The sequence below is a fragment of the Mus caroli genome, unplaced genomic scaffold, assembly GCF_978045245.1.
Source record: "Mus caroli unplaced genomic scaffold, Mus_caroli_1 scaffold_4, whole genome shotgun sequence".
Taxonomy (NCBI): Eukaryota; Metazoa; Chordata; class Mammalia; order Rodentia; family Muridae; genus Mus; species Mus caroli.
Window position 1 is genome coordinate 116,869,224 of NW_028227259.1, and position 26,585 is coordinate 116,895,808.

A 26,585-nucleotide genomic window follows, 5' to 3' on the forward strand; every position below is an offset into this window, starting at 1 on the left:
CTCCTGACTGTGTGACCTCGCCTTCAGGGTGGAAAGCCTCCCCCATAGCAAGGAGGCTCTACGGAGGCTCTGGAGTACAGGAACTTGTGGTTGGTACCAGCCACTCCATAACTCAGGTCCCTGGACAACCAGTATCTCTATCACCTGGTTATAAATACTGGGCATGGTAATACCTCCCTGTGAGCCACTTGGTAGGTGGAGGCAAAGGGATTGCAAGTTCTAGGCCACCCTGGGCTATAGTGAGACTTAGTCTAACAAAACAAAAGATGACAAAATATCTAAGCACTGTGGAAATCAGAAGAGTTTCTTAAAAGGTAAAAAGACAGAACATCCCATGCTCTGGCTATGCCCCTGGAATGTTCCCTAAGGGACGAAGCATATCTACAGACCTATCGAGCCGCCTTTCAGCTTGCATTCACAGCTATACCACCCAGAGTGGATGATGAGAGAACCAACCAAGCCGTCAATGTGGCTGTTATCCTCAGCAGAGCTTTTCAGCCTCACAGAGTGAAATCGTGTCCTTGCAGGGGTCTGGGTGGAACTAGAGATTGCCTGATAAATAAAGCCAGATGGAGAAAGACAAATATGTCTTTTCTCACACACGTGGCATGATTATATGGTATGTGTGTGTATGTCTGTGTGTATGTATATGTATGTGTGTTTATGTATGTGTGTGTATGTATGTGTGTATGTGTATGTATGTGTGTATATGTGTGTATGTATGTGCATGTATGTGTGTATGTGTATGTATGTGTGTATGTATGTATGTATGTGTATATATGTGTGTATGTGTGTGTCGGCATACATACATCAGAAAGCCATACCGAACCCATTATTTTGCATGCTACCTAAACCAAAATGATAACCAAAAAGGCCCTGCATAGACAGGGAGATGGCTCAGCTGGTAAAGGTGCTTGTTCCCAATTCCGACAAAGACCTGAGTTCGATTCCTGGAACCCCCATGATCCTTTGACCTGTATACGTGTGTGGTGTCATGATCCGACACACACAAAATAATGTGATCATTTGTTTTAAGTTTTTCCTTTTCAAGAAAGGAAGTATCCCTTTCAGGCCCCGCCTCCTTCTGTCAGGTCAGGTTTGCTGTAGCCACCCTCCCCAGCTGACATGATTCCTTCGGTGACACTGAGGAAACGCTTGTCCTGCCTTGAATCGACAGGCTTAAGCACAGTGAAGACATGGTAGTTGCCAATCTCTTCCCTCTCTGGCCTTGGGCAAGGCAAGGCCCTCTCCCTCAGAGCCTCTCCCTCACACTGTGTAAACAGAGATTAAAAATGTCCTCTCAGCCAAAGGCAAGGGTTCAACTTTAATCAGAAGGGCTCTGGAAAGTATTTTTGCACAGTGTCTTTGTCGCTGCAGACAGACAATCTCAGCTGTTCCCAGGCTGTTTGCCACTGTCCTCTCTGACGCCTCCTAACAATATCGGGAGGCAGCTGCTCCCTGCATGAAGCATGAAGCTGTTGAAGCTCCCCCTGTACACTTTTGTGATGTTCCTTTTGATAGAGTCTAAAATTATAACAGCCACTTGGCCACTCACGGTCCATTTATCCATTTATTGACTCCACGGGGGAGAAAAACAACGTCTGAGCCGTGTGCGCTCTCTCCTCTCCACATCTCAAGGTGATGGCCAGGCGGTCTGTGCCTCTCACCAGAACAGATTCATCAAATCCTCCTCACGGCTGGGACCTGCTGGCTCCTGCAGCCTGTGAGTTCTGTCCTCTCTGGCACTTGGGGATGCTTGAGTCTGAGGGAGAGTTTGGTGAGGGTCTCCCTTTATTTTTCTTCAGTCTGCAGTAGATCCACCTCACCCCAACTGCTTTCCTGGCCCAGGCGTGCCCTCTCTGGGGATCTAAAGCTGTTCTGGGGAAGGCAGTGGTCTGAGCCAAGAGAAACTGTCCTTTGGTTTGACTCTGTACCTGAGTTGGGTATTTTGTGTGTATAAATGGTGTTGGTAGTCATTTGTTTGTCTAGTCCCTTGCAGCCACTGGACAGATACTCTCCACAACTGAGATGCGCTGCAGGTCTGGGAGATTCCTCTATGTTTCCTTTTTTAAAAAATATTATTTATTTATCATTATTTATACAAGTACACTGTAGCTGTCTTCAGACACACCAGAAGAGGGAATTGGATCCCATTACAGATGGCTGTGAGCCACCACGTGGTTGCTGGGAATTGAACTCAGGATCTCTGGAAGAGCAGTCAGTGCTCTTAATCACTGAACCATCTCTCCAGCCCTCCTCTATGTTTCTTAAGCAAACTTCAGTGCGTGGTGGAGACTTTACAGCCTCATACTCCAAAAACAGAGGAGGCAGTGACAGCCAATGTGTCAGACCTGGCCCTACCCGTGTTTGTCAGTAGAGTTCTGTTGGAACAAATATGTTCAGTGTGTATCTTCCGTGGAAGTGGCTATGGTCTGACGACAGAAGGTTCAGAGGTCAAAACAGAGTCTGTAAAACTGAAATATTCAGCAACCAGCTGTGCAGACAAGATTTACAGTCACCCTTCAAAGAGATGTGAGTCCCACAGCTCCATTACACCGGGAGCCTGCGAGTCCAAGGATGGATGGGGTTTCTGCAGGGTCCCTTAGACAGAATCACTTGGAGTCAGCTATACCCGGGGACATAGGATCTATGCAAACATTAGTTCTGAGGTTTATCTCAAGGGTTTACTAATGTTTGTGACTCAAGAGTCTCTCATATTGTGTGTTTCCTGGCCTTCAAATGCTAAGGCCTCGGGCGTTAACGACCGACCGAGGATGCCGTCATTCTAAAATGTCAAGATTTTGTGGGCCTGAAGATCGAGCAGCCATATGGAGAAGGAGGCGGGCTCTGTCATTAGGGAGCAGAAGGTAGGCATGGTAATTAGCCAACACCAGAATTGAGCTCCTAAATTAATCTTTTTAAAAGGGCAGACCGGTTTTACCTTGCAGGGGAAAGATGTTGGACAGATGGGAGCTTGGCAGTGTCTGTCCCAGCCATCTTTCCTAAGGCACAACTGGGATGTTCCTAAGGCACAACCCAAAGGCTCAGGGGGACTGAGTCAGGCTCAACTAAGCGCACGCCACTCTGCGGACTCCACAAACAGGTTCCTTCTTTATCACTGAACTATCCGTGATAAGAGATCGAAGATGGAAACTAAACAGGCTAGGTTCGGTCAGCTCCACCCAAGGGAGATGTCCAGGAGGGAGCTGAAAAGCTTGCCCAGAGGAAGGGAAGGAGTTGGAAACCAACCCACAACTTGAGGTGGTGCCCACTGCTCGATACCCAATACAGTGACTAAGCATGGCTTCTAAGCCCTGTGGCTGCTCAAATGAGTCAGATTTCACACTTTGCCTCAACCGACCCCACTCAAAATTAAAAGAGCCCAATGGTGTGAGGCCATCAGGTCACCCAGCACCAGCCAACACAAGCTAGCTTCATGGGCTGAGTCCTTGCCTGCTGAGCCACCACCCAGGTTGCTGTCCACATGTCCTAGAGAAAGAGTAAGCATCGTGTTCATCTGTTCTTTCTGATCAGCCATCACTCCAGGGAGAGCACTGGAGGCTTGCCACACCAAGAGCTGTTGGCTTCTAGGCTTCTATACGCCCACTCTTTCTGTGCCTGATAGTCTGAAAGGCTTTGTGATTCTGCTTTGTGATAATCTAAAGCTCAAAGGGCAACCCCATAGATGGAGGCAGACAGTACCCCCCAACCCCTGTCCTTTTAAAGAAAGAGCTTGACCGGTTTGCTATATGCAAATCTGTCACAGAGTCACTCAACAAACAGCAAACACCTGTTTGTTGGCACACACCTGCTAGGGGCACACTGTTCACTTTGGGAGCCCACCCTGGAAGAGTGATGACTGGTAACAGGAAAGAGCAGACAGTGTGGCAAACCAGACAGATGTGTAAAACAGAGGTGGGTTGCAGCGCCAAACTGACTGTTTCTCTTGGTTACCAAGAGTTACCGAGGGATGTGGTCTAGGGATGGTTGTGACTCTGGGGTAGGAGGGGGACCCATCCCTCCTAGAACTGTGCAATCAGAGATCATATCTTTCAGATGCCAGCAGGTTTTAGGAGCGAATGACCTCGAGCCAGTGATCGAAATCAACAAGACCCCGTCCATATTTGGGGGCTTCTGGCTAGTCAGTTTGGCAGGAAATGTCCTGTTAGCCTTCACCATGGCTAATGGAGTCTTAGCTATTCTCATCTTGGCTCCATGGTCACTGAGTTGAGAATTTACAAAATGACTGTCGACAGAGGGGTGGGAGAAGGATCCGGAGAGAGTGTTCTGGTTAGTGTGTGTGCCAATCCCCCGGGTGTGGATGTTATCATGGTAACTAACAGCAGGAAGCTATAGGGATGCCACAGAAAAGAGCTGTGAACACTTGGCCCTGGGGAGCTGGTACAAGATGAGCCCCAAAGCCTGGACTGAGCCTGGGGCCATCACAGGGTCTTGAAGCCCTGGGCTTCTCTGTCAGGTGACCCAGTGAGTTCCCTTCTGAATACCCCAATCAGGGATGGTAGGCTACTAACAACAACAAGAACAGTGTTAGCAACAACATCCACAACAGCAGCAACCACTACAACCACAGCAACAACAGCAACAGCAGCAACCACAACAGCAACACCACCAGCAGCAACACCACCAGCAGCAACACCAACCAAAACAACAACAACTACAACAACCGCAGTCACACAACAACAGCAACAACAACCACAACCACAACAACCACCACCACAACAGCAACAGCAACAATAGCAACAATAACCACAACAACTATAACAACAACAGCAACCACCACAACCACAACAACAGCATCAGCAACAACATCCACAACAGCAGCAATCACCACAACCATAGCAACAACAGTAACAGTAGCAAACACAACAGCAACACCACCACCAGCAACACCAACCAAAACAGCAACAGCAACAACAACTACAACCACAACCACACAACAACAGCAGCAGCAACAACCACAATAGCAATCACAATAAAAGCAGTAACATCCACAACCACCACAACCACCACAACAGCAACAACAACCACAACAACAACTATAACAACAACCACAAACACCACAACAGCAACAATAGCATCAACAACCACAACAGCAACAATAGCAATCAAAATAACAACAGCAGCAACAACCACAACCACCATCACAACAGCAACAACAACCACAACAACTATAACAACAGCAACAACCACAACAGCAACAACAGCAACCACCACCACAGCAGCAACAGCAGCCACAACCACCACAACTACAACAGCAGCAACAGTAGCAACAGCCATAGACTTGACAAATTCACTAGCTTCCCCCTAGTCTAAACAAATCCCATCTAAACCCAGGAATTCTCCCAGTACAGTCCATTCTGCCACCCCGTGTATTGGCACAGCCTCAAGTTCTAAGGTTCCCTCATCCCTTCTCGTTAAGACCAATGTCCCCCCTTCAGAATCAAAAAAAGGGCACCCCTACCCCTCCTATTGAAGTATGTGCTTGCTAAGGAGCAAGTCAGGGCAGTGAGTCATTCTCACAGGACCCTGGCTTCTCTGGGGCAGCCATTTTCCCAAGAACATGCAGCTGTAAAGGTGACAATACTGTCACCCCAGACACCAGTCTGCTGGGCTTCCCTAAAGTGTGACGAGCAGAGCAGAGCTTGATCTCATCCGAGCCGTCTGCCTTGGGTTGATCTGAATAATTTAATATACACCTGCGGTATTCAGTCAGCGCCCCCGCCCCTTCTCTTTTTTAAGTAATTAACATTGTGGAGTTAAATGACTTTAATTCCCAGCAAAGTGACAAAGTGCGGTTGATGAGGTCTCAGGGGACGTGATAGCTATCTGCTCCTCTGTGTACACCATCCTGAGACTACACACACTGTCTGTAATTGGTATTAGCAACTGTAAATTCTGATTAATTGCCAGAGAGCCACTTTCCAATTGCAGAAACAAAGCCACAAGCCAGGGAGTAATGGACCCAATTATTCCTAGGTAGGCTTTCAGTAATAGATTTTTACTATCGGAATGCCTTATCTCAGAGGCAGACACAGAGAGACTCATTTCATTAGATGCCAGCACCTTCTGAATTGTGACGAGCGCATCCAGTGTCTGGGATCAAAGACGGCGAGGAAGAAACCCGTTGTGGCAGTATTCTGGAGTCTGGGGAACCCAGCGCCTTACCCACTTTTAAGACCAAGTTGCTTTGGTACTGGAGTATTTGTGGGGGCCAAGGGGACAACCAGAGATGGTGGTGACTGGAGGGATGGCGTTGGAACTGCCTCAGCTGCCCCTGCCAGCTCTGAGCATGCAAGAAGCCTGAGCGGAGCTCGGAGCAGTCTGAGAATGCTGAGCCTTACACGTGTTGGGCCATTTGGATTACGCTGAGATAATGCTAACGGGCAGTAATTAGGAAACCACCTCCCCGCCGGGGGACCGTAAAGGACATTATTTACACCCGGCTTGTGGCCCCAAACGCCCTCCATATGGAATGACTTTTTAAATACTTCACTTCTCACTCCAAATAATTCATCTTTATGAGCTCGACTTCACATTTGCAAGCAGAGAGAATGCTCAAAGCTTTGTAAAATGAGCCCTTAACCCCGAGTTGGTGGACGCCCTGGGCAGCTGAGGAGGGGCCGTGTGCCAATCTGTACCCTGGACGCATGGCTCATTGAGCACAAGAACAACATAAAGAAACAAAAATAAATTCCAACACTGCACGGGGTCTGGCTCTGGGCTGCTCAGGGCTCTTCCTGGATGTGGGCAGACTCAAAGAACAGGACAAAGGAGAGAAAGTGGGGGTGGGGCAGTCTGCAGGAATCACAGGGCAGGGCTGAAGAGCAGCCTGTACCACCTGCTTCTGTGATTGGTTTTGTTAGTATGATGGTGTTTGTGTGTGTGTGTGTGCATATAAAGTGTATGCATGTGTGTATGCCTGCGTATATGTGTATGATTCTGTTTGCACATGTGTATGTCTGTGCATATATGTGTATGTATTTGATTGCTTACGTGTGTGTGTGAGTGTGTCTATGTCAGCATGTATGTGTATGATTCTGTGTGCATGTGTGTGTATGGTTTCTGTGTGTATATCTGTGTCCATGTCTGTGTGTATGTGTATGATTTTGTATTTGTATATATATCCATATGTGTACATATGCATGTGAGTATATGTATGATTCTGTGTGTATATCTCTGTGTGTATGTTGGTGTGTGTATATATGATTCTGTGTGTATATGTCTGTATGCCTGTATATGTCTCTGTGTGTATGTATGTATCTATATGATTGTCTATACATATGTGTGTGTGTGTATGTTTATGGCTGAATGTATGTGTATGTTCTCTATGTGTGTGTTCTCTGTGTATATGCTTGCAACTCTGTATGTGTATGCATACGTGTGTGCATGTCTATGTGTGTGTATGTATGCTTGTGTGTATACATGTACAAGCCTGTGTGTGTGTATGCTTGTGTGCATGTGTATGATTGTGTGTGTGTGCACGCCTAGAATCACCATGTGTATGGCTCTCTAAGGGCTGTCTGTCATATATTTTTTGACACAGATCTGTCACTGGGACTTGAAGCTTGCCAATCAGGCTAGGCTGGCAATCACCTGAGATCCTCTTGTCTCCACAATGTTGAAACCATAAGTGTGGGCCACCACACCCAGATTTTTGTTCCGTTGGTGTTGGGGATAGAAGTCTGGTCCTCGTGCCCATATGGTGAGCTCTCTACCCACTGAACTTCCCAGCCCTGACTACACTGAGTTTATAGAGTCTCAGGACTTGGGTCTTCTGGAGTGGCACATGTGCCACAAGATTTGATTTGCATGGTCATCTGACTCTAAACCTCTCTCCTTCTGCTCCCCAGCGACCTCCCAACCAGAGCACTGGCTCCTCACCCCAGTGACCCCGCTCCAGGGAGACTCTCATCCTCCTCACAGCTGGCAGGGACTTGTTATCAAACTGTCAGCAGCTTTGCAAGCTAGGCGTCAAACACAGCTATTAGTAAAAATTAAATGATGTGAATCGACCATGAAATAATTATATTTAAAAACAAAGATGAATCTCACATTTCTCTATGGTTTTACTAGTGCTTCTCTGTGGGAGTTTGTGTTTGTTTTTCTGGGTTGGGGGAATCACAGATGATGGTGCCCTGCGTGACTGGGACCCCCCCCCTCCACACACACACACGGTGTCCTCAGCTTCAGGTGGGAAATTTACACCATGGGAGTTGGCAGTCACTAGAAACCAGGAAATCCCTCCATGAGGAGCCAGCTGAACACTCACAGGTACTCTCCAGTTTCTGTCCCCAGGTCTAGGAGACCCAACCCAGCCATGTACTGTATGCAGGGAAGCCTTTTCTTAAAGGAAATGTATGGACACAGAGGTGGGGCTGGGCTCCTCATTTCCTTAGGACCTGAATCTCTTTTCATTTTTTTCCCATCTGAAGGTGAAAAATGCACCCCTAAGCAATGGCAGATCCATAATTCATGGGCATATAAAATTGATGCTGGGTTTAACAGAGGAGAGCTGTAAGTGGCTGTCCATTAACTATTTATGAGCCAGCCGGGGCGCTGACAAGCCAGACGTGGGGAGGAGATCACACCCGTGTTCCCATGTTTTATTTAAACATTATTAAAAGTACACAGTCTACAGGGAGGCTTTCAATCCCGCCCGGAATCTGAATCCATTCTGAGGTGGCCTCCAGGTCTCAGAAAGCTTAGCTCAGGGTTCTCTAGGAACTGTCCTTTTCCTCTAGACTAGGGACATTTTTCCTAGTCTCAACCCTCTCTTCTCATAGGCTCCTTTTCCAGCTGCCTGATGACCTGGGGTATAGCACACCCTCTCCCTGAGCCTGAACTGATTCATCTGTAAGATGGGACATCCCACAGATATCACACCAACATCGACAGTGAGGACTTGATCCTCGGATACTGAGTGACTTTCGGATGATCGGTAATGTCTGGAGACATTTTTATGGGAATCGCTTGGAGCAGGGGATGCTGCCTGTTCTTACTGGATAGAGGACAAGGGTGCTGCAAACTGTGTCAGAATGTACCAGCCAGCACCCCACCCCTCAGAATTAATAACACCACAGCTGGAAAACCCTGAGTTACACGGTGAAAAGTTCTAACTTTTTTGATTATTTTGAATATGTACTTCTATGAATAAACACCATGGGTCTAAGATGCTTGAGTCAGAAAATCATCCCTGAGAGGCTTCGGGCCTAGAGTTCAAATTCTTACTCTGTCACTTAGGAGAAAATGCCTTACCACAATGGCTCTGGTTTCCTCTACTGGTAAAAAATAAAGGATGGGAACTCCATGTAAAGTCCTTGGTCCACAGCCCAGCTCGAGGAAAGTAGACGGCACCAGTCCTAGCTGCCGCCATAACCATGAACTGAACTGACATATCCCTCGCGGGGTAGGAAGTATAATATGTGGGTAGCAGACAATGTCAGAGGGAAGGAGAGAGTCAAGTCTGAAGGGGAAGGAGAAAGAAATCAAATGGCAACCAGTGAGCACCTACTGTGTGCTATTTTTTGGCACTTCTGTATACTTATCTCTCTCATCTGCACAGTCATTTAACAGGCAGGCGGCTCTACCCAGGGCTTCACAGGGGAGACCAGATTATGCAATAGGAGCAAAGGCATCCCTGGGTCTGTTCCATCTGTCAGGCGCTACCCTCCCTTCCCATTCACATCCATTTGGGGCTTGTTTTTGGAAATGGGATCTTTGCAGAGGTGATTAATGAAATAATGATACTGGGTCAGAATCCCATCACAGCTTGGGTATGAAATGTTCCTCCACGGGCTCGAAATTTGGAAGCTCCTGGTGGCCTTATCTGGGGAGGTTCTGCAAACTCAGGGATGAGGTCAAGCTAGAGGAAAGCGGGTCCTCACCATCCCCAAGTGTGACCAACATGACGGGAACTGAGCTCTTTACCACATCTTCCTCACCATGCTGGAACATCCCCTGCCGCACTCCCTGAAGCCCTGAGTGAAAGGGTCATAGCGACGAGAATGGTCACTAATGCTGTGGCCGTAAATCCAGTGAGTTTAGCCTCAGAAGACACGCAGGGTCAGTACAGAAGAGGAAGCCATGTGAGAACAGGTGTGGGGACCGACTAGTGCAGCCACCTGCCAAGGATCACCTGGAACCACTGGACTGTGAACAAGATTGCCCTGTCCCTCCTGAAACCTGTGGTGTGTAGGGGTGGGGTGGGGGGTGGACCTGCTGACCCTTCGATTTCAGACTTCCGGCCTCCTTAGCTGGGACACGGTGAACTTTTCCTGCTTTAGGACAATCAGGTTTTGGGTAACAGATAAAAGTCCAATAGGATCTATACTCACACAAGTCAGAGCAGTTCCATGAGCGACGAAGGGGGGAGTGGGGAAGAAAGGCAATCTGTTATCCATGGGCATGAAGGGAAGGGTCTGGGATGGGACAGATGAGAGGGAGAAGGCTGAGCAGTCAGGCTTGCAGCCCCAAAGCCAGTCTTCTCCTCAGGGGATCTGGGTATGGCCCGGGCACACAACAGTCATTCTCTAGCTTTTAACTAAAAATGATGTGTGCGGTGGAGCCTGTGGAGAGCAGAGAGCAATTTTCAGGAGTTGTTCATCTCTTCCCATCCACCATGTGAGACTCAAACTCAGGACATCAGCAACGGGCCATCACCTCTATGCACTGAGAGACCTGGCTGCTGCCAGACCTGCTTCTTTTGTAAAAGTCCAGTTCCATGGTGACTAACCCAGCTGTTCTTACAGGAAGCAAGCAAAAGCTAATCTTTCTGTGTGCCAAGATGAGAGATCAGGTGTCGATAAAGAACAGGTAAGTCCTGCACTGTGTAGGAGCACAGGTGTGGGGACATCAAGAAGCCAAGCACACTGAAAGTTTGTTCAGACCTGGGAGACCCATGTACAGCTCCAAGAGGCATAGCTTCCTCTTCTATACACCCAACCACTCATCCATCCACCTACCCACACATCCATCCATCCACCTACCCCATCCATCCATCCATCCATCCATCCATCCATCCATCCATCCATCCATCATTTAGCCTTCCTTCCTTCCTTCCTTCCTTCCTTCCTTCCTTCCTTCCTTCCTTCCTTCCTTCCTTCCTTCCTTCCTTCTTTCTTTCCTTCCTTCCTTCCTTCCTTCCTTCCTTCCTTCCTTCCTTCCTTCCTTCCTCCAGGATGAAGAAGGTGGTATGAAGGCTCCCTACCACCATCCGTACCCCAGCTTCCCTAGATACCCAGTCCAGGGTCCAAGGTGGTTCTTCTGGTCTCTGTGACAACTGAAACACAACAGAATATAAATCCAAAGACGAGTCATCTTGTGCCCCGATGACAAAGGAACTTGAATGATTTAGAGCCAGAAAATTCTTCTCTCCACAATGGCACCTGGAGTTGCCAAGAATAGTACACCCACTAAAATTAATGGTCAGAGCTCATTTTTCTTATTTTGTAGGCAGAGAAGTTCCACTGGTAGGGTAATGGATACTGATCTGGACGTGCCGGTGAGCCAGCTGGGGGATCAATCACCCACTTGCAACAGCTCACAGCCCTTTAAACCAACACCAGCTGTGACAAATAGAGCTGGCTGGGGATGGGGAGGAAAGGATACTGATAGAAGATCCATCAGCATCCTTGTGGCGGCTCAAGGGTCTCAGGGGCCTAGAATCCTTCTCCGTCTCCAACAGTAAAGTCATTTTTCAGCAGGCTAGATGCCAAGGGCAGGGATATCATAGGGAAAGCTTCAGTGCTAGACACACAAGGTCATCAGTCCCAGCTCTGGCATCCCAGATGCTACTGCCCTGGGTCACCTCTGCCTGGTGGTGATGATGGTCTCCCAGCATTCATTGGGAGAATCAGTGATGGAGGAAGGAAGGAAGGAAGGAAGGAAGGAAGGAAGGAAGGAAGGAAGGAAGGGAGGGAGGGAGGGAGGGAGGGAGGGAGGGAGGGAGGGAGGAAGGAAGGAAGGTAGATGATAAATGGAAAGATGGATGGGTGAATGGATGGATGGATGGATGGATGGATGATGGATGGGTGGATGAGTGGGTGGATGAGTGGGTGGAAGGATGAGTGGGTGGAAGGATGGATGGATGGATGGATGTGTGGATGGATGCATGACAGATGGATGGATGGATGGGTGGGTGGGAAGATGGATGGATGGATGATAGATGGATGGATGGGTGGATGGGTGGGTGGGAAGATGGATGGATGGATGATAGATGGATGGATGGGTGGATGGATGGGTGGATGGATGGGTGGATGGATGGGTAGATTAATGGATAATGGATTGGTAGATGGGTGGATAGGTGAGTAGGAGGATGGATGGATGCATGGATGGATGGATGGGAGGATGAGGGGTGGATGGATGGGTGGATGGATGGGTATATGAATGGATGAATGAATGCTTGAATTATGAAGTTCCAAAATCACCTTTCTTCCTTCCAGGGAGACTTTAATTCGAAAGATGGAGGGTGCAGATGGCGATTCTGCTCTAGAACATGGATGTGGTGGTGACGATGTACATGGGAGGAGGATTCAGTGCTGAGTAAGATGTGACTATGCGTGTTGTCTATGAGCTGTCACTGCAGAGGAAAGTGCATCTGTGTAAAGTCCACTAGTGTTAATTAGCTTTCTGATAATGCGAGAAAACACCTGAGGTAGACATATAACAAGATGGAGAGGCTGACCTGGGCTCAGTGTTTCAGAGATAGCATTCTGTGGCTGCTTGCCCTGCTGCTTTGGAGGAGTGTCGAGAGATGCTGTTGGAGATGGCTACTCAAGATACCAAGCAGCAAAGAGAAAAGCAGGAAGGGACTGGTACTCCCATGTCCTCTCCAAGGGCACACCCCCAATAATCTAACTTCCTGCTACTACACCTTGACTTGGAAAGGCCATGACCCAAGCTGTTACAGTAATGTATCTCACGTGTGAGCTGGTTGAGGACGCCTAGCACAGGCACACACACACACACACACACACACACACACACACACACACACACACACACGCATCCCTAGTATGATGCACAGTACACACTCTGGAGACACACTTAAGATGAATGAATGTACCAAGAACTCTGACGTCTGTACAGAATGGCAGGAGAAGACACAGGAAAAAATATGCTGGTCCTGGCCTTGAACCTTGACCAGAACAGGTGTAATGAGGTCTCTGAGAATCCTAAATAGGTGCCAGGGTGCCACAGCAGGGTGGCCAGCCTCAGCAACAATAACCATTTACTGTCCCAGTGTCCTCATTGTGTGCTTCAGCATAGTGGGGACCTTGAGACCCCCTCCTTCCTCATTGTGCCTGTGAACATGTGTGTGAGCCCAGACTTCTTTCCTTCTCTCACAGAGTGCTGGGAGCCCAAAGGCCAAGAATATACTGGTAATGTGGAGACAGTCTCTCTTAGCAAGAAGCTGTGTGTGGTGATTTGAATTGGAAATGTCCTTTGCATGCTCATGGTTTGAGCTCCTGGCCCTGCCCAGCTTGTGGTCCTACTTTGAGCCTTTAGGTTGCTGGGCCTGGTGGGCTGAAGGTCATTGGAGGCAACCTTTGAAGGTTAAACCTCCCCCACTTTGACTCAGGTGTGTATTTTCTGTTCCTGTGACTGGATAAAGTCTCCAACCTCTGCTGCCACAGACTGCATGGCTCCTATCCTGTGCTTTTCCCAGCCATGAGGGAGGGATGAGAGCTCTGGAAACTTTAGTCAAGATAAGCCCCCCTTCCCAACTAAGGCTGTCTCTGTCAAGGGTCTCAGTCACAGTCACAGAGGGGGAAGTCACCAATACCGACTGCTTAACCTGTCCCTGTGAGCCTTGCTCACCTCAGAAGCCCTAAAGAGACTGTGGGATATGCCAGATGCCTTGGACACGGCAGCCGAGCAGTTGTGTGGTCTGTCCTCCTCAGATAAGTTCCTGGTGGCCTTCCCTGACACATGTCCACCCAGGACTGTGAATGTGGGTTTATCTTCAGGATCAATACAACCTTTAGTTAGGGTGTGCTCTAAATCCAGAGGTAGCTGTCCTGACAAGTGCAGAGAGATAGCTGCAGCCTAAACCCTCAAGCAAAAAAAAAAAAAAAAAAAAAAAAAAAAAAGTCTGGGGACAGAGGAGGCACAGACTAAAATTTTGCTGCTAGTTGTCATTGGCCAGGACCTGCAGCCACCAGGCAGGCAAAGCCCTGGCAGGGGGTAGGGTCTGGTACGGGGGTTCTTCAGAGTGAGTATGACCTGACACACTCCATTTTAGACTCTGATCCCCACAACACTTGTGACCATATATGTGTTGCTTTAACCACACCCAGTTTGCAGTCGCATGTTATATCCACAGTGGACATATCTTGAGGTTGCTCTGAAATGTTCCAAACTGCCCAGGGTGACAGTGACATCTGTCTAATCTTTCTAATATTCAAAGGTCTCTAAAGATCTGCACATTACCCTAGGACCTAAAGCACAGAGTGGGGAAAATGGAGAAGAGAAAATGGCAGGACACAGGAAGGGGAGATGGCACAGAGGGGAAGACAAAAAAAACTCCATTTGACAGGCTGGTACGCCTGCGTATGTAGCCACCTAACAAAGACATCAGAGGAGAGGGAGGCCAGGATGAGTTTCCTCCTGGCTGGAGCTGACTCAGACATGGTGTGGCATAGGAAGTAGGCTGCTAATGAACCCTGCTTGTCAACGGGAGGAAAACCTTTCTCTCCCTTAGGGCAGAGAGGAAACTCCAGTCAGGGACCTGGACTTGTCTGACGACTTCAGTCTTTGTACGGTACCTCGTCTGTCACCACCCAGGCAGCTGGCCTGTCAGGGGTAGAGCTGACAGCCCGACCATGGCTGTGGAGGATGCTGGCCTGAGAAGCTCATTTGCTGAGGAGGACGGTGGGTAAGCCCCATCACAGTCAGAAGGCACAGGCAGGTAAGGGAAACGACCTCACTTTGGAGACCTCAGGGACTGGGGTAGGCATGGTGTGGGTTCACATGCATGAAATTTGAACGGCGCCATACAAGGGGGTGCTGAGCACCCCTCCCCAACTGCAGAATACTTCAATGTGCCTGTCCCCAAGACTGGTGCTTTCATGTGCCCTGTGATCCCTGTAGGAAACTATTCTTAGAACAATACATCAAAAGATGAAGGAAATTCCCACAAGGCAGAAAACAGATTAAAAAGTGTTCTTGGTCCACACCATGGATATAAGAGACCTAGTGACAAATACAGTGGGCTAGAGCTACAGACTGTATGACCTCAGGCAAGTACCTGTCCTTCTCTAAGCCTCTACATTTGCCATGCTAGATAGCCCGGATTTCAGTTTCCTCACCCTCCCAATGGACATGGGATTCCCGCAAGGAGCACTTCCCTTAGAACGGGAGCACTGTCCATACTTGGCACTGGCTTCTCTAGGCTCCTCTTCCACCTTCCACGTTTGCTGTCTCTGCTCCGAGCCCATAAAAAAACCAACGTTCACCACATGTAGCACTTGAAGCCTCAGCTTCCCTATTCTACACCCTGTAGTTGCTGCGAGGCTTGTAGGCTGAGACGGGCCCTGAGACAGGCCCAGAGACGTCAGGAAAGATGGATGTTTGATACAGTTACCCTCTCTTGGTTGCCTATCCTTTATTAACACTTATTCTGATTCTTCAGTCACCCAGAAGTTTATATTCTAATTCTCCCAGGATTTGGAATCTTTCACATGTAGTTACTTATTATTCTGGGGGGAAAAAGAGCCATTCAGATAGGTGGGCATAGTCTGAGCTATAATGTCCATCGGCTTCCTAGGATTTACTGTATGAGCACACCGTATATTTACAGTAGGCCTAGATGTAGATACACAAACTTACTTTACATCTGCTACTGTAATTATTGCTATTCCAGCTGGCGTGAAAGTATTCAGCCGACTTGCAACATTACACGGCAGTAGTATTAAATGATCACCAGCTATCTTATGAGCCCTAGGGTTTATTTCTCTGTTTACAGTCGGTGGCCTAACCTGAATTGTTTTTATCAAACTCCTCACTTGATAGTGTACTTCATGACACATACTATGTAGTAGCCCACTTCCACTATGAAGAGCTATATTCACAATCATAGCTGGATTTGTCCATCGATCACTTTCAGGTTATACCCTAGGTGATACACGAGCCAAAGCTCACTTCACTATCATATTTGTAGGAGAATATGGCATTCTCCCCTCAACATTTCTTAGGTCTTTCAGGAATGCCTCGATGTTACCCTGATACTCCAGTAGCTACCCTGCCCTTGGCATTCGCAGTATGAGGCAGGGAACACTGGCCTGGGTGTGGATGCTTACAGCAGAAGACATTTGGTCAGCTTTGGATATACCTCAAGAGTCTGCAGGCAATGGTCTCTCAGCCCATTGGTGTCTGCTTCTCTTTCCTTGGTAATCCACCTCAAAGGGCCTGAGAGGGCAGCCTGGAGTCTCCGATCGAGAAGGTGTTCCTAACCCCTAAAAGGACATTTCTGTTCCAGCCTAAATGCTCGAACGCACAAGAGCCCACCAGGGCAAGGACTCACCAGTTCCATGCAGCGCCGGCTGGCTTCCTCCTCCCGCTGGGCCAGCTCCTGCATCTCTGCCTTCAGCTCCTCCAGGCGTTGCTGATAATATTGGCTGTTTTCCCGCTGCTGGGCCTCCGCCTTGACGGCCCGAGACAACTCTTCACCCATCTTGATTATACTGTCTCGAAGCCGGATGACCAGCACCTGGGAGGGGCGCAGAGCGTGGTTGGTCACAGCTTGGGGAAACCAGGAGCTCAAAGGAGGTCTCAAGGAAATGAGATCCTTCACTGGTGCCCCTGCATGTCGGTGTCAAGTGACCCAGTTAAGAACTGTGGTTTCTTAGTCTTCCTCAGAGAAGACTGAGCTGACTGGTTATCAAGTATCAAAGGTCAGCCCCCCAAAAATACATAGAGTTGTACTGATCAATCAGGTTATGTTTAGAAATATGTATGTACATACATGCACAGATATAAAAGCTATGAATTTGAACAAGAGCAAGGAGAGATACTTGGATGGATATGGAGAGGGGAACGGGAAGAGGAAATGATGTAATTATATTATAATCTCAAAAATAAAAGAAAAATGGGAAAAACCCACAAATCAAACCAACCACAAAAATGAAAAAAATAAAAATAAAATAAAATGAAAAAGAGAAAAATATTGTGATTTCTGCCCCTCAAATATGGCTGGAGAGATGGCTCAGTGGTTAAAAGCACTGACTGCTCTTCTTAAGGTCCTCAGTTCAAATCCCAGCAACCACGTGGTAGCTCACAACCATCTGTAATGAGAATTGATGCCCTCTTCTGGAGTGTCTGAAGACAGCTACAGTGTACTTACATATAATAAGTAAATAAATAAATTAATTAATTTAAAAAAAAGAATGTACTTTGAAAATAAGAAGGATTCTGAGAGACTATAGGACAAGGCACAGAGAATGTGCCTCCAAGAGGCTCTGGTTTCGATTCCTTCCTTTGCCTCTTTCTGGTGTATGACCCAGGGTAGGTGATTGTGGTTGGTTCTCCTGTGTCTAAGTCCCAGGATGGTCCCAGGATCTAACACACTAAGGCCTTTGGCATAGACAGAGTCCAGCACAAACAGGGTTGCAGAAGGAAGACCTGATAACCCATGCCTCCCAAGGTCTGGGAAGTGGAGGGACACCCCAGAAAGAATACTCTACTCCAACCAAACCTTTGGCTTCTGGGTTTATGAAAGGTAGCCTTAGATGTAAACATTCCTCTACACTCTCTGTGCTCTGCCTTCCTGGGGACAGAAACCCATCAGACATAATGAAGAGATGAAGACAAAAGACTGCCAGGCACCTTGAATGCTAGAAAAACCCCAGGGCTATTCGGATTCATTAGGCAGCCAACAAGCCTGGATCCCATCGTTCTGTAGGATCCCGGGTGGGTATGTTGACAGAAGCAAGAGTCCTGTGACTATTTCAAGCCTTGCTGAGGGTTCTGGGAGCCACAAAGAGAGGAGGCAGACTCAGGGTCAGACACTGTCATCCATAGAGAAGCTGCCCTGTGAGGCTTCTTTTCAGAGATTGTAAGAGGAAACCGGGAGAAAGAGATATCATGAATCTCTAATGACCCAGCCCTCAGCAGCAGGGACACGGACTCTGCTACATTTAGATACATTTAGATACATTTAGATACTGGTGAACACCGGGATGGGTGCTTTTAAAGTCAAACTATCAGGTTTTTCCTTTCCTATTAGATGTCTGTGCTTGAAATAAATAACAACAATGCCACAGAACCTGCATGAGGTGGGCAGCTATTCAACACAGTACCCAGCATTTCCGGTGCTCTGGAAGGCTCCTGCAGTAGTGGTCAAACTGAGTGGTTTAGAACTGTTTGGGGGCTGGTGAGATGGCTCAGTGGGTAAGAGCACCCGACTGCTCTTCTGAAGGTCCAGAGTTCAAATCCCAGCAACCACATGGTGGCTCACAACCATCCGTAACGAGATCTGGCGCCCTCTTCTGGAGTGTCTGAAGACAGCTACAGTGTACTTACATATAATAAATAAATAAATCTAAAAAAAAAAAAAAAAAAGAACTGTTTGGAAAAACCTGACAGTGAAAGTCAACAAGAATGTCTTCTGTTTATCCACAGCAGCTGTATCAGAGACCACACGTCCCTGGGTGTGGGGGAGTTTCAGAATTAGGGGCAGAGCCTTTCACACCCAAACACACTGTAGCAAATGGACAGGGGTTGCTGAGAAATGAGGACACAGAGTCAGGGGAGGGGCAAGGCAGGTGTCAATCAACACCTGTTTGCCTCCCGGGTGCCATGATCTCACTCGAATGGTGAGACCTGTCATTATCCCTAACCCCACCCCACACAGCAGTACCACCGAGTGTCAGGCACAGACTGGAGGGTTTCCACAAAGGAGGTGAGCTCTGTAAATATCCCGTGCCCTTGGTCCACAGAGCTGAAGTGAACCCACACTGAGATGATCAGCTTAAGATGTCCTCAAGAAACCCCACCCAACAGTCAATGTCCTCAACAAACCCCATCCAAGCCTGCTGGGGTTCTGCTATACTGAGCAGGCCTTATCCCTGCAGCCATCTGGGCTCTCCACCTTGGAAGGATCCACCCTGTAAAGTCAAGGCCCTGCTCTTGCTGTGGGTGTCTAGGTTCCTAAGTCTGTCCTGTACCAACCGGTGTCACAGATCGGTGGGAAAGAAGCTGGCCACAAAGAGTTTGAAGTGTATGAGAGGATGAATAGACAGGCAGGGGTGGAGGAAATGGTACCCATGGATTAACGGGTGAGCAGGTGGGCGGTGGAGTCTAGGGCTGAAGGAGGGATAGGGGAATGGAAGGAGAGGGAAAGGGGAGACAGGAGATGGGAGAAGTCGGTAGAGGAGGGTGTAAGAGTCAGGGTAAAAACAAAGTGTGGTGGAGAGGTGAACTTCTGGTAGGAACAGACAGAGGAAGAAAAGGGTGGAAGAGCATGGGGTACCTTAAGGAAGTACAGACAAGAACACAGGGAAAAGGAAAGGAGAGGGACAAGAATGGAGGCAGCCATGAGAACAACTGCCGACCCGGCAGAAGTAGAACTCACACACCTCTCCCTGCTCCGGCCCCCAGCAGCTCCTGGATTCTAGGTACCTCAAATCTTTTTATCTGCACCTTCTGGAATTCGGTCTTGTTCTCCAGGTCACAGATGATGGCTTCCTGCCTGCTGACGATGGCGCGCTCCACGGTGGACTGCTCCAGGTACTGGATGCGAAGCTGAGCCATGTGCAGCTGGGGGCATATTGAGGGATAAGCTGGCACCGACGTGCCAGCCCTGGCTCCCAGCCCTGGCACCTCTGCTCAACTGATACTGTACTGTCCATACAAGGCAGTACTGCTAACCTTCACATTGGCCCTGCCTTGGGGCAGCAGATGCTGAGAGGTGACAAGTCCTGGGCCTTGTAGCTCATTCATTGCCCACCCCTCACCTGCCCACCCCTGCCTTCTCCCTGCTTCGAGAAAGGGCCAAGCTGGCTAGAGAGAAACTCCTGCATCTGAAGCCACAGTCTACTGTGGAACCTACTAAAGGAACCTCACAGTCTACTTCCTGTTCGTATGAGCCTGGACGTGTCATTTCCTGTTTGAGCGTCCATCTCTCCGCTTTCATCACGAGACCAGCACCTAGCTGGTGGCTACTGTTACTTCTATCTTTGGCTCATCAGGAGTCAGCGCCCATGTGTGTGATGAGACCGGGCCATTCTGACAGGCATGTGCATCAGCTCTAGCAGGGCTTTGTGAAGATTGTGGGTTAAAAAAAAAAAAATGGCCCACTAGGTACCGAGGTTTAGAGGGATCTGGGCTTCAACTGGAAGAGCTCTCAATGTGGTGTGTCCCTGACTCAGACATTCTTTCTTCTTGGGAATGATTTCTCAGAGAGAGAGGGGAACAACTGGGGAGAAGAACCCTGCATTGAACATTGCCTGGACCATCTGTGTGGGGAGCGGGAACAGGCAACTGTGACCAGAGGGTGTGGATCTGTATTTCTGTCCAAGAGGACTTTCTGGATTCGGCTGGCACATGACTGAAGTTGGACAAATGAATGGGTGATCCTGAGGGGACAGAGGGATCCTACCGTCTCTCACAGCATGGCTGCTGTGGGCCCATACCTGCTCTCTCAGCTTCTGTTTCTCCTTCTTGGCTTCTTCCAGCTGCAGCTGCAGCTCCTGAATCTGCCCGATGTCAGCAGCTGACTGGTGAGGCAGAAAACAAGATGAAGAGACCCCTTTGAGCATCCTTTCTTCCCTGATCTCTCTATCGAAACTTCTGTGACAGCAGTTGGTCCTTAAAAGAGGTCTCTTACCCCTTCCCAAGACCCCATCGCTTTTTTTGCTGAGTCACAACTTCCCAGTACCTCATCTCTATTTGCTGAGTCGCAACTTCCCAGTAACTCATCTCTGTTTGCTGAGTCACAACTTCCCAATACCTCATCTCTATTTGCTGAGACACAACTTCCCAGTACCTCATCTCTATTTGCTGAGTCACAACTTCCCAATACCTCATTTCTATTTGCCAAGTTACAACTTCCCAATATCTCATCTGTTTGCTGAGAGTCACAACTTCCCAATACGTCATCTCTATTTGCTGGGTCACAACTTCCTAATACCTCATCTCCATTTGCTGAGTCACAGCTTCCCAACACTCCATCTCTGCTGAGTCACTCCATGGCATGAGCCCAAGGATACAACGGTTGTTGAGCTCTTTATGACACATGCCAAGGAGAGCCCAGAACAAACTGTGCTGCCCATGGCTCCAGGACAAAACTCCAAGGGTGGCATCCTGGTTTGAATGGGAAGTGTCTCCCATAGGCTGGGGTGGGAGGAGCTGCTTGCCACCAGTGGGCATCTGGAAAGCAGTAGTCAATATTCTGCCTTCAAAGATGGTTTAATCCAGCCGTGGGTCTCGCTTTTGAGCACACAGTTGTTGGAACAGTGGAAGGTACAGCTTAGATAGAGGATCTAGGTCACTTGGTAGTTACAAGTCACTTAGCTCCTTCCTGCTGAAGCGCTCTCTCTCTCTCTCTCTCTCTCTCTCTCTCTCTCTCTCTCTCTCTCTCTCTCTCTGCTTACAGATTAGGATGTAACTCTCAGCTACTGCCCTAGCTCCATGAGTGCCACCATGCTCCCCACCATGATGATAACCGACTCAATCTCTGAAACTGTAAGCCAGCCCCAATTAAATATTTTCCTTTATAAGTTGCCTTGGCCATGGCATCTCTTCACAGAGATGGGACACTGACTGAGACACAGCTGAATGGACAGAATGGTGAGCAGGTTCATGGTGGAGTGTGTGGATAGGGAGGTGGCTGTATGAGTAAGTCAACATTTTCCTGGTGAAGCTGTCCTCCAGAGGACACGCCATCTTCCCCCAGGGCCATATGGAACTGATAGCTCCTACCTACCTCCGAGCCGTTATGTCTACTGAATTTGCTTGCTGGGAGAGGGCCCTGACCTGTGCAATGAGGTCCTTGTGCTTCTGCATGAGGTCATTCAGGTCACCCTGGTCCTCATCAATGCGCTTCAGGAGGTCTGCTCTCTCAAACTGCAACCTGTACAGTTGCTCATCCACCTGCAGAGAGGCAGAGGGCAGCTCGGTGAGGGGTGCGTGCACTAACACACACTGAATGTTCAGGGGGATCTGGACGCATCGTGTGTGGAGTGATCTGTGCCCATGTGAACCACTAGGAGTCCATGCATACACATTTAAAGGTCCCTGACTCAGATGTGTTAAGTATAAACCTGTACTGTCCCTGAGAACATGGACCTTGACCTGTACACAGGTGTGTATCTCCAGCACGAAGCACCAGACTTGGCATTCAACAGGTGCCCCGTAAATGTCTATTAGGTGGGTAGATGGATTTGGCTGAGGGTTTTTTCCACCGAGGGCATTACTCTTGAGTGTGCATTCGATGACTTTATATGTATGTAGGCGCATCCTGTGATTGTGTGTGCTTGCACATGTGTAGGGGTTTCCTGGTTAGGACTCAGTCTAGAGTCATTTGAGAACCTCCGTGGAGAAAATGCCCCCTAGATTGGCCTATTCTCAAGGCATTTTATTGATTAATGAGGCCCCAATCCACTGTGTGTGGTGCTGCCACCTGGATGAGCAGTTCTAGGCACTCAGAAAGGAGACAGAGCAAGCAGCGAAGGGCAAGCCAGCAAGCAGCGAAGGGCAAGCCAGTAAGCAGCACTCTTCCACGGCTTTTGCTTTAGTTCCAGCCTTGAGTTCTCACTCTGATCTTCCCTGGTGATGAAGTATGATGTAGGTGTGTAAGATATAAATCCTTCTGTTCCCAAGTTGCTTTTGGCCACGGTGTTTTTCACAGCAATAGAAGCCCTAAGGCAATATGTGTGTGTGTGTGTGTGTGTGTGTGCATGCGTGAGTGTGTGTGTGTGTGTGTGTGTATGTATATGTGTGTGTATGAGAGAGAGAGTTTCTGGATATGTTCCCCCTCATTTAGAACAGTAAAATATAGGACAAAGGGACTCATTAGGATCCAGCACAAGCCTGAGATGGTTCCTCTCCATCTCTATTCGAACTATAGAATTCTGTACATCAAGCCTAGTCGGATCCTCTAGACCCTAGACACTGTCACCAATGTGATAGATCTATAGCACAGCTCATTTGTCCCCCTTCAATGGTGACCACACAATAAGAACCTTATAATGAATAGTTGGGGCTTATTATTATTATAGGGAGTTGAAGCCAGCCCGTGAGAGACAGGCTTTTCCCTTAGATCAGGTGGCATGCAGTAGTCTGATGATGAATACCAAGAGTCCCCATGGCAGTAAGAACATAGTAGGCCTGTGAGAGGTTCCCAAGAACCACCTACAGCTGTGAGCACATGAACACATGGCCAGCTGTGCTCATGACTGCAGGTGCAACGTCATGCTACCGGGCACACAGTAGGTCTACAACAGGCTTGCCTTTATAAATGGGATCTCACTGTTGGTGTGTGTGTGTCCGTGTGCGTGTGCATGTTTTCTCTTGAATTCAGTGTCAAGCACTCAGTAGGCCCATAATTAATTGTCTTTGCTTCTTAGGGAGCTGAGCATTCAGCAGGTTCACAATAAGTCCTCTTATTCTTTTTTGAGCACCCAGAGTGGCCACAACAGAAGCCTGTGCACCCCAGGTGCCTCATTGGGGTGTCACCCCTAGATCCACCCTAAGCATCTTAGTTCCATACGAGGCTGTGTCCCCTGCGGGCCAATGTAAGACCCTGAGCCTGTGCTTCTGGGGCTTTGGGAGGGACAGTACCAGGCTCTTGCTCCGGGTCACATTTTCCAGTTCACTGTGCATGTTCTCCAGGTCCGCAGTCAGCACCTTCTGGGTCTTCAATGCGTCCTCACACTTGGCCTCACTCAGCTCCAGCTGTATAGGACAAGCCGAAGGAAAGAGAAGAAGTGACATCCTCCCTCCCTCCCTACCTACCAGCCCAGCCCAGCCCTAGCAGGCTATGCCCACACCCATCTGTCAACACGCCTGAGTTGGGCGTGTCTGTGCTCCAGGTAGCCTAGGTCTGAGCCCACCATTACACCAAGCCTGTGCCATGACAGAGCTCTGAGCTCTGCTGCAAGAGTAGGCTGCTCCTTAGCCCCACTGGGCAAGCACCTGAGAATGCCTACTCCCCACTCAGTACCAGGCTCAGGACACATGGAGAGCAGTCAACTGATCCTGATTTCCAGAGGAGACAGGCAAGGATGGTTGTGACAATCTCTCTAGGGAGCATAGGGTTAGGGGAATGAACAGGATAACCATCATGGGAGGTTGGTGACTCAAAGGACAACAGAAACCTGCCAGCCCAGACTGGGGTTTGGGTCAAGCTGGTCTGCAAACCATTTAAAGGAAAAAATGTTCTGTACAGAAGAGCCTTCCTATGCTTGGCTTTGACTGGATCTCAAAGATTGAGCCAGGAGCTTAAACTGCCTCTTCATCCGCTGCCTGCTCACCTGTTGTTAGCCTACAGTTACTGGACACTCCAACTGTACCATTGCAAATGTGCCTCTTGGGCTGGGCTTGCCCAGCACCCGGGAGTCCTGACTTCACTTGTCTGAGCTACCGGAGGGAAGAAGGTCTCTTGCCACCTTTGACCTCCATGTCCTCGGTCTCCAGCTCCTATTAGGAGAGTCATAGGCTTGTCTCCCAGCTGGACATGATCAGGTTGATCACAAACCCAGACATTTGGGAGACAGATGTTTCTCCTAGTCTGTAGTCTGTAGACATGGGTGGAGACTGAGTGGCTGCCCAGGCTTGGGTTCAGATCCCGCCATTTACTATGTGGGCAGCTACACACATCACTAATCTCTCCATCTTCAACCAGGTAAGATGGAATGGCTGCTGTAGAGGTAAGATGAGCTACACTGGAAAATGTCCAGAGCAGGGCAGGGCAGGCTCAGAGTAAGAGAGTTCTTCCTCATAGTCTGTGTGCATGCCACTCCTAACTTACACAACACAAACTCAGAGCCTGTAGCCTCCCCACAACCTCACCCCGTGACTTCTGCACATCATCAGCCTTGTCCCCTGTTTTCCCTGGAGATGCAGCTGTCCAGCTACAGTCTTCCCAGCTACAGTCTTTCCAGCTACAGTCTTCCCAGCTACAGTCTTTCCAGCTACAGTCTTCCCAGCTACAGTCTTTCAGGGCAGTTGCACTTGCTACAACCTCTGGTTATATCAGGACAGAATTTTCCATAGTGAGACTCCCGACTCAGGCTTTGTTCCCTACCTCTGTGGGGAAAGCCTTTCTTCTGACCTCCCTGCCTCACCAGAGGCGTGAGAGTTCCAACCTGGAAGACCCAACTCAGCACAAAGTCTCATGTCCTCTGTGGATGACCCCTTACCAATACCAGGAGTACCCCAGCTCCTTCAGTGGCAGTCACGGCCACTGTGACATGTGGGTGGAGCACTGTGATATCAGAGCTGTTCTTTGCCTGTTTAGAGGAGGTACAATTATTCCCCAGTGAGCTGCACACAGCCTCTGCCTGGACTTGAGGCCCTCCTTACATGGTCAGCTTGCTGCATGCTCACTCGGAGAGGATCTTTAGCAGGGTCTGGTCAGCGATCCTACTACTTCTCTCTGGTTTCTTAGTGTCAAGTCCTTTCACTTAACTTTGGTGGGATTTTCATTTGTTTATTGTAGAAAGGATTGGTCTGAAACTCATGTTCCTCCTGCCTCAACTTCCCAAATGCTGGATTACAACTGTGGGGCTCCCTGGCCATACCCTTAACCCTTCAGGAGACAATGCTTTCTGAAGTGAGGCTATGTGCCTCTGGGGAATTCTGGACTTGCTTACATTTCTTGGAATTGTGTGTCTTTGGGCAAGGCAGAGTCTTGAGGGTTTTCCTCGGGTGTTTTCTGTCCGGAGTATTTCTGAAGGTGTATTCTATTTGGATACATCTGAGCCACAGACCTTCCCAGGTCATTTTCACAGCAATTTCTTTCTTACTTGAGCTGAGCTGGGTGGCTCATGCTCAGAACCCTGAGGCTGTCAAGCAAATGAATCAAAGACACACACACAGCATGGACTAGGAGAAAGTTGCAAAATCGGTGTGTGAGTGTGTGTGCATGTGTATGTATATATGTATATATGTATATATGTATATGTGTGTGCATGTGTGTATGTATCTGTGGGTGTGTATATATGTGTGTATGTGTGTATATGCATGTATATGTATATATATGTACATGTGTTTAAATGTATGTGCATGTATGTATGTATGTCTGAGTATGTGTATATATGTATGTGTGCATGTGTGCATATGTTTATGTATCTGTGAGTGTGTATATATGTATATGTGTGTGCATGTTTGTGTGTGTATGTGTGAATGTGTGTATATATGTATATGTGTGCATATATGTATGTGTCTGTGAGTGTATTTATGTGTCTGTCAGTGTGTGTGTGTGCATGCATGTGTGTACATGTGTGTGTGCATGGGTATACATGTGTGTGTGCATGTGTGTATGTGTGTATTATCTGTGGGTGTGTATATATATGTATATGTGTGAATGTGTATATGTGTGTGCATGTATGTATGTATGTGTCTGT

General features: G+C 48.4%; 1 protein-coding gene across 2 annotated transcripts in view; it reads right to left on the bottom strand.

Annotated features, from left to right (window-relative positions):
- The window catches only part of Myo18b (myosin XVIIIB), a 208,656-nt gene that overhangs the window by 53,035 nt on the left and 129,036 nt on the right, over positions 1-26,585 (bottom strand). For both annotated transcript variants that reach the window (XM_085837031.1, XM_085837032.1), the window contains exons 35-39: positions 23,800-23,913; positions 21,994-22,110; positions 20,652-20,735; positions 19,639-19,776; positions 16,544-16,729 (exon numbers count right to left, since the gene is read on the bottom strand). In XM_085837031.1, coding sequence (XP_085693157.1) covers positions 16,544-16,729; positions 19,639-19,776; positions 20,652-20,735; positions 21,994-22,110; positions 23,800-23,913 — 639 coding nt within the window. The remainder of the gene's footprint in view (positions 1-16,543; positions 16,730-19,638; positions 19,777-20,651; positions 20,736-21,993; positions 22,111-23,799; positions 23,914-26,585) is intronic.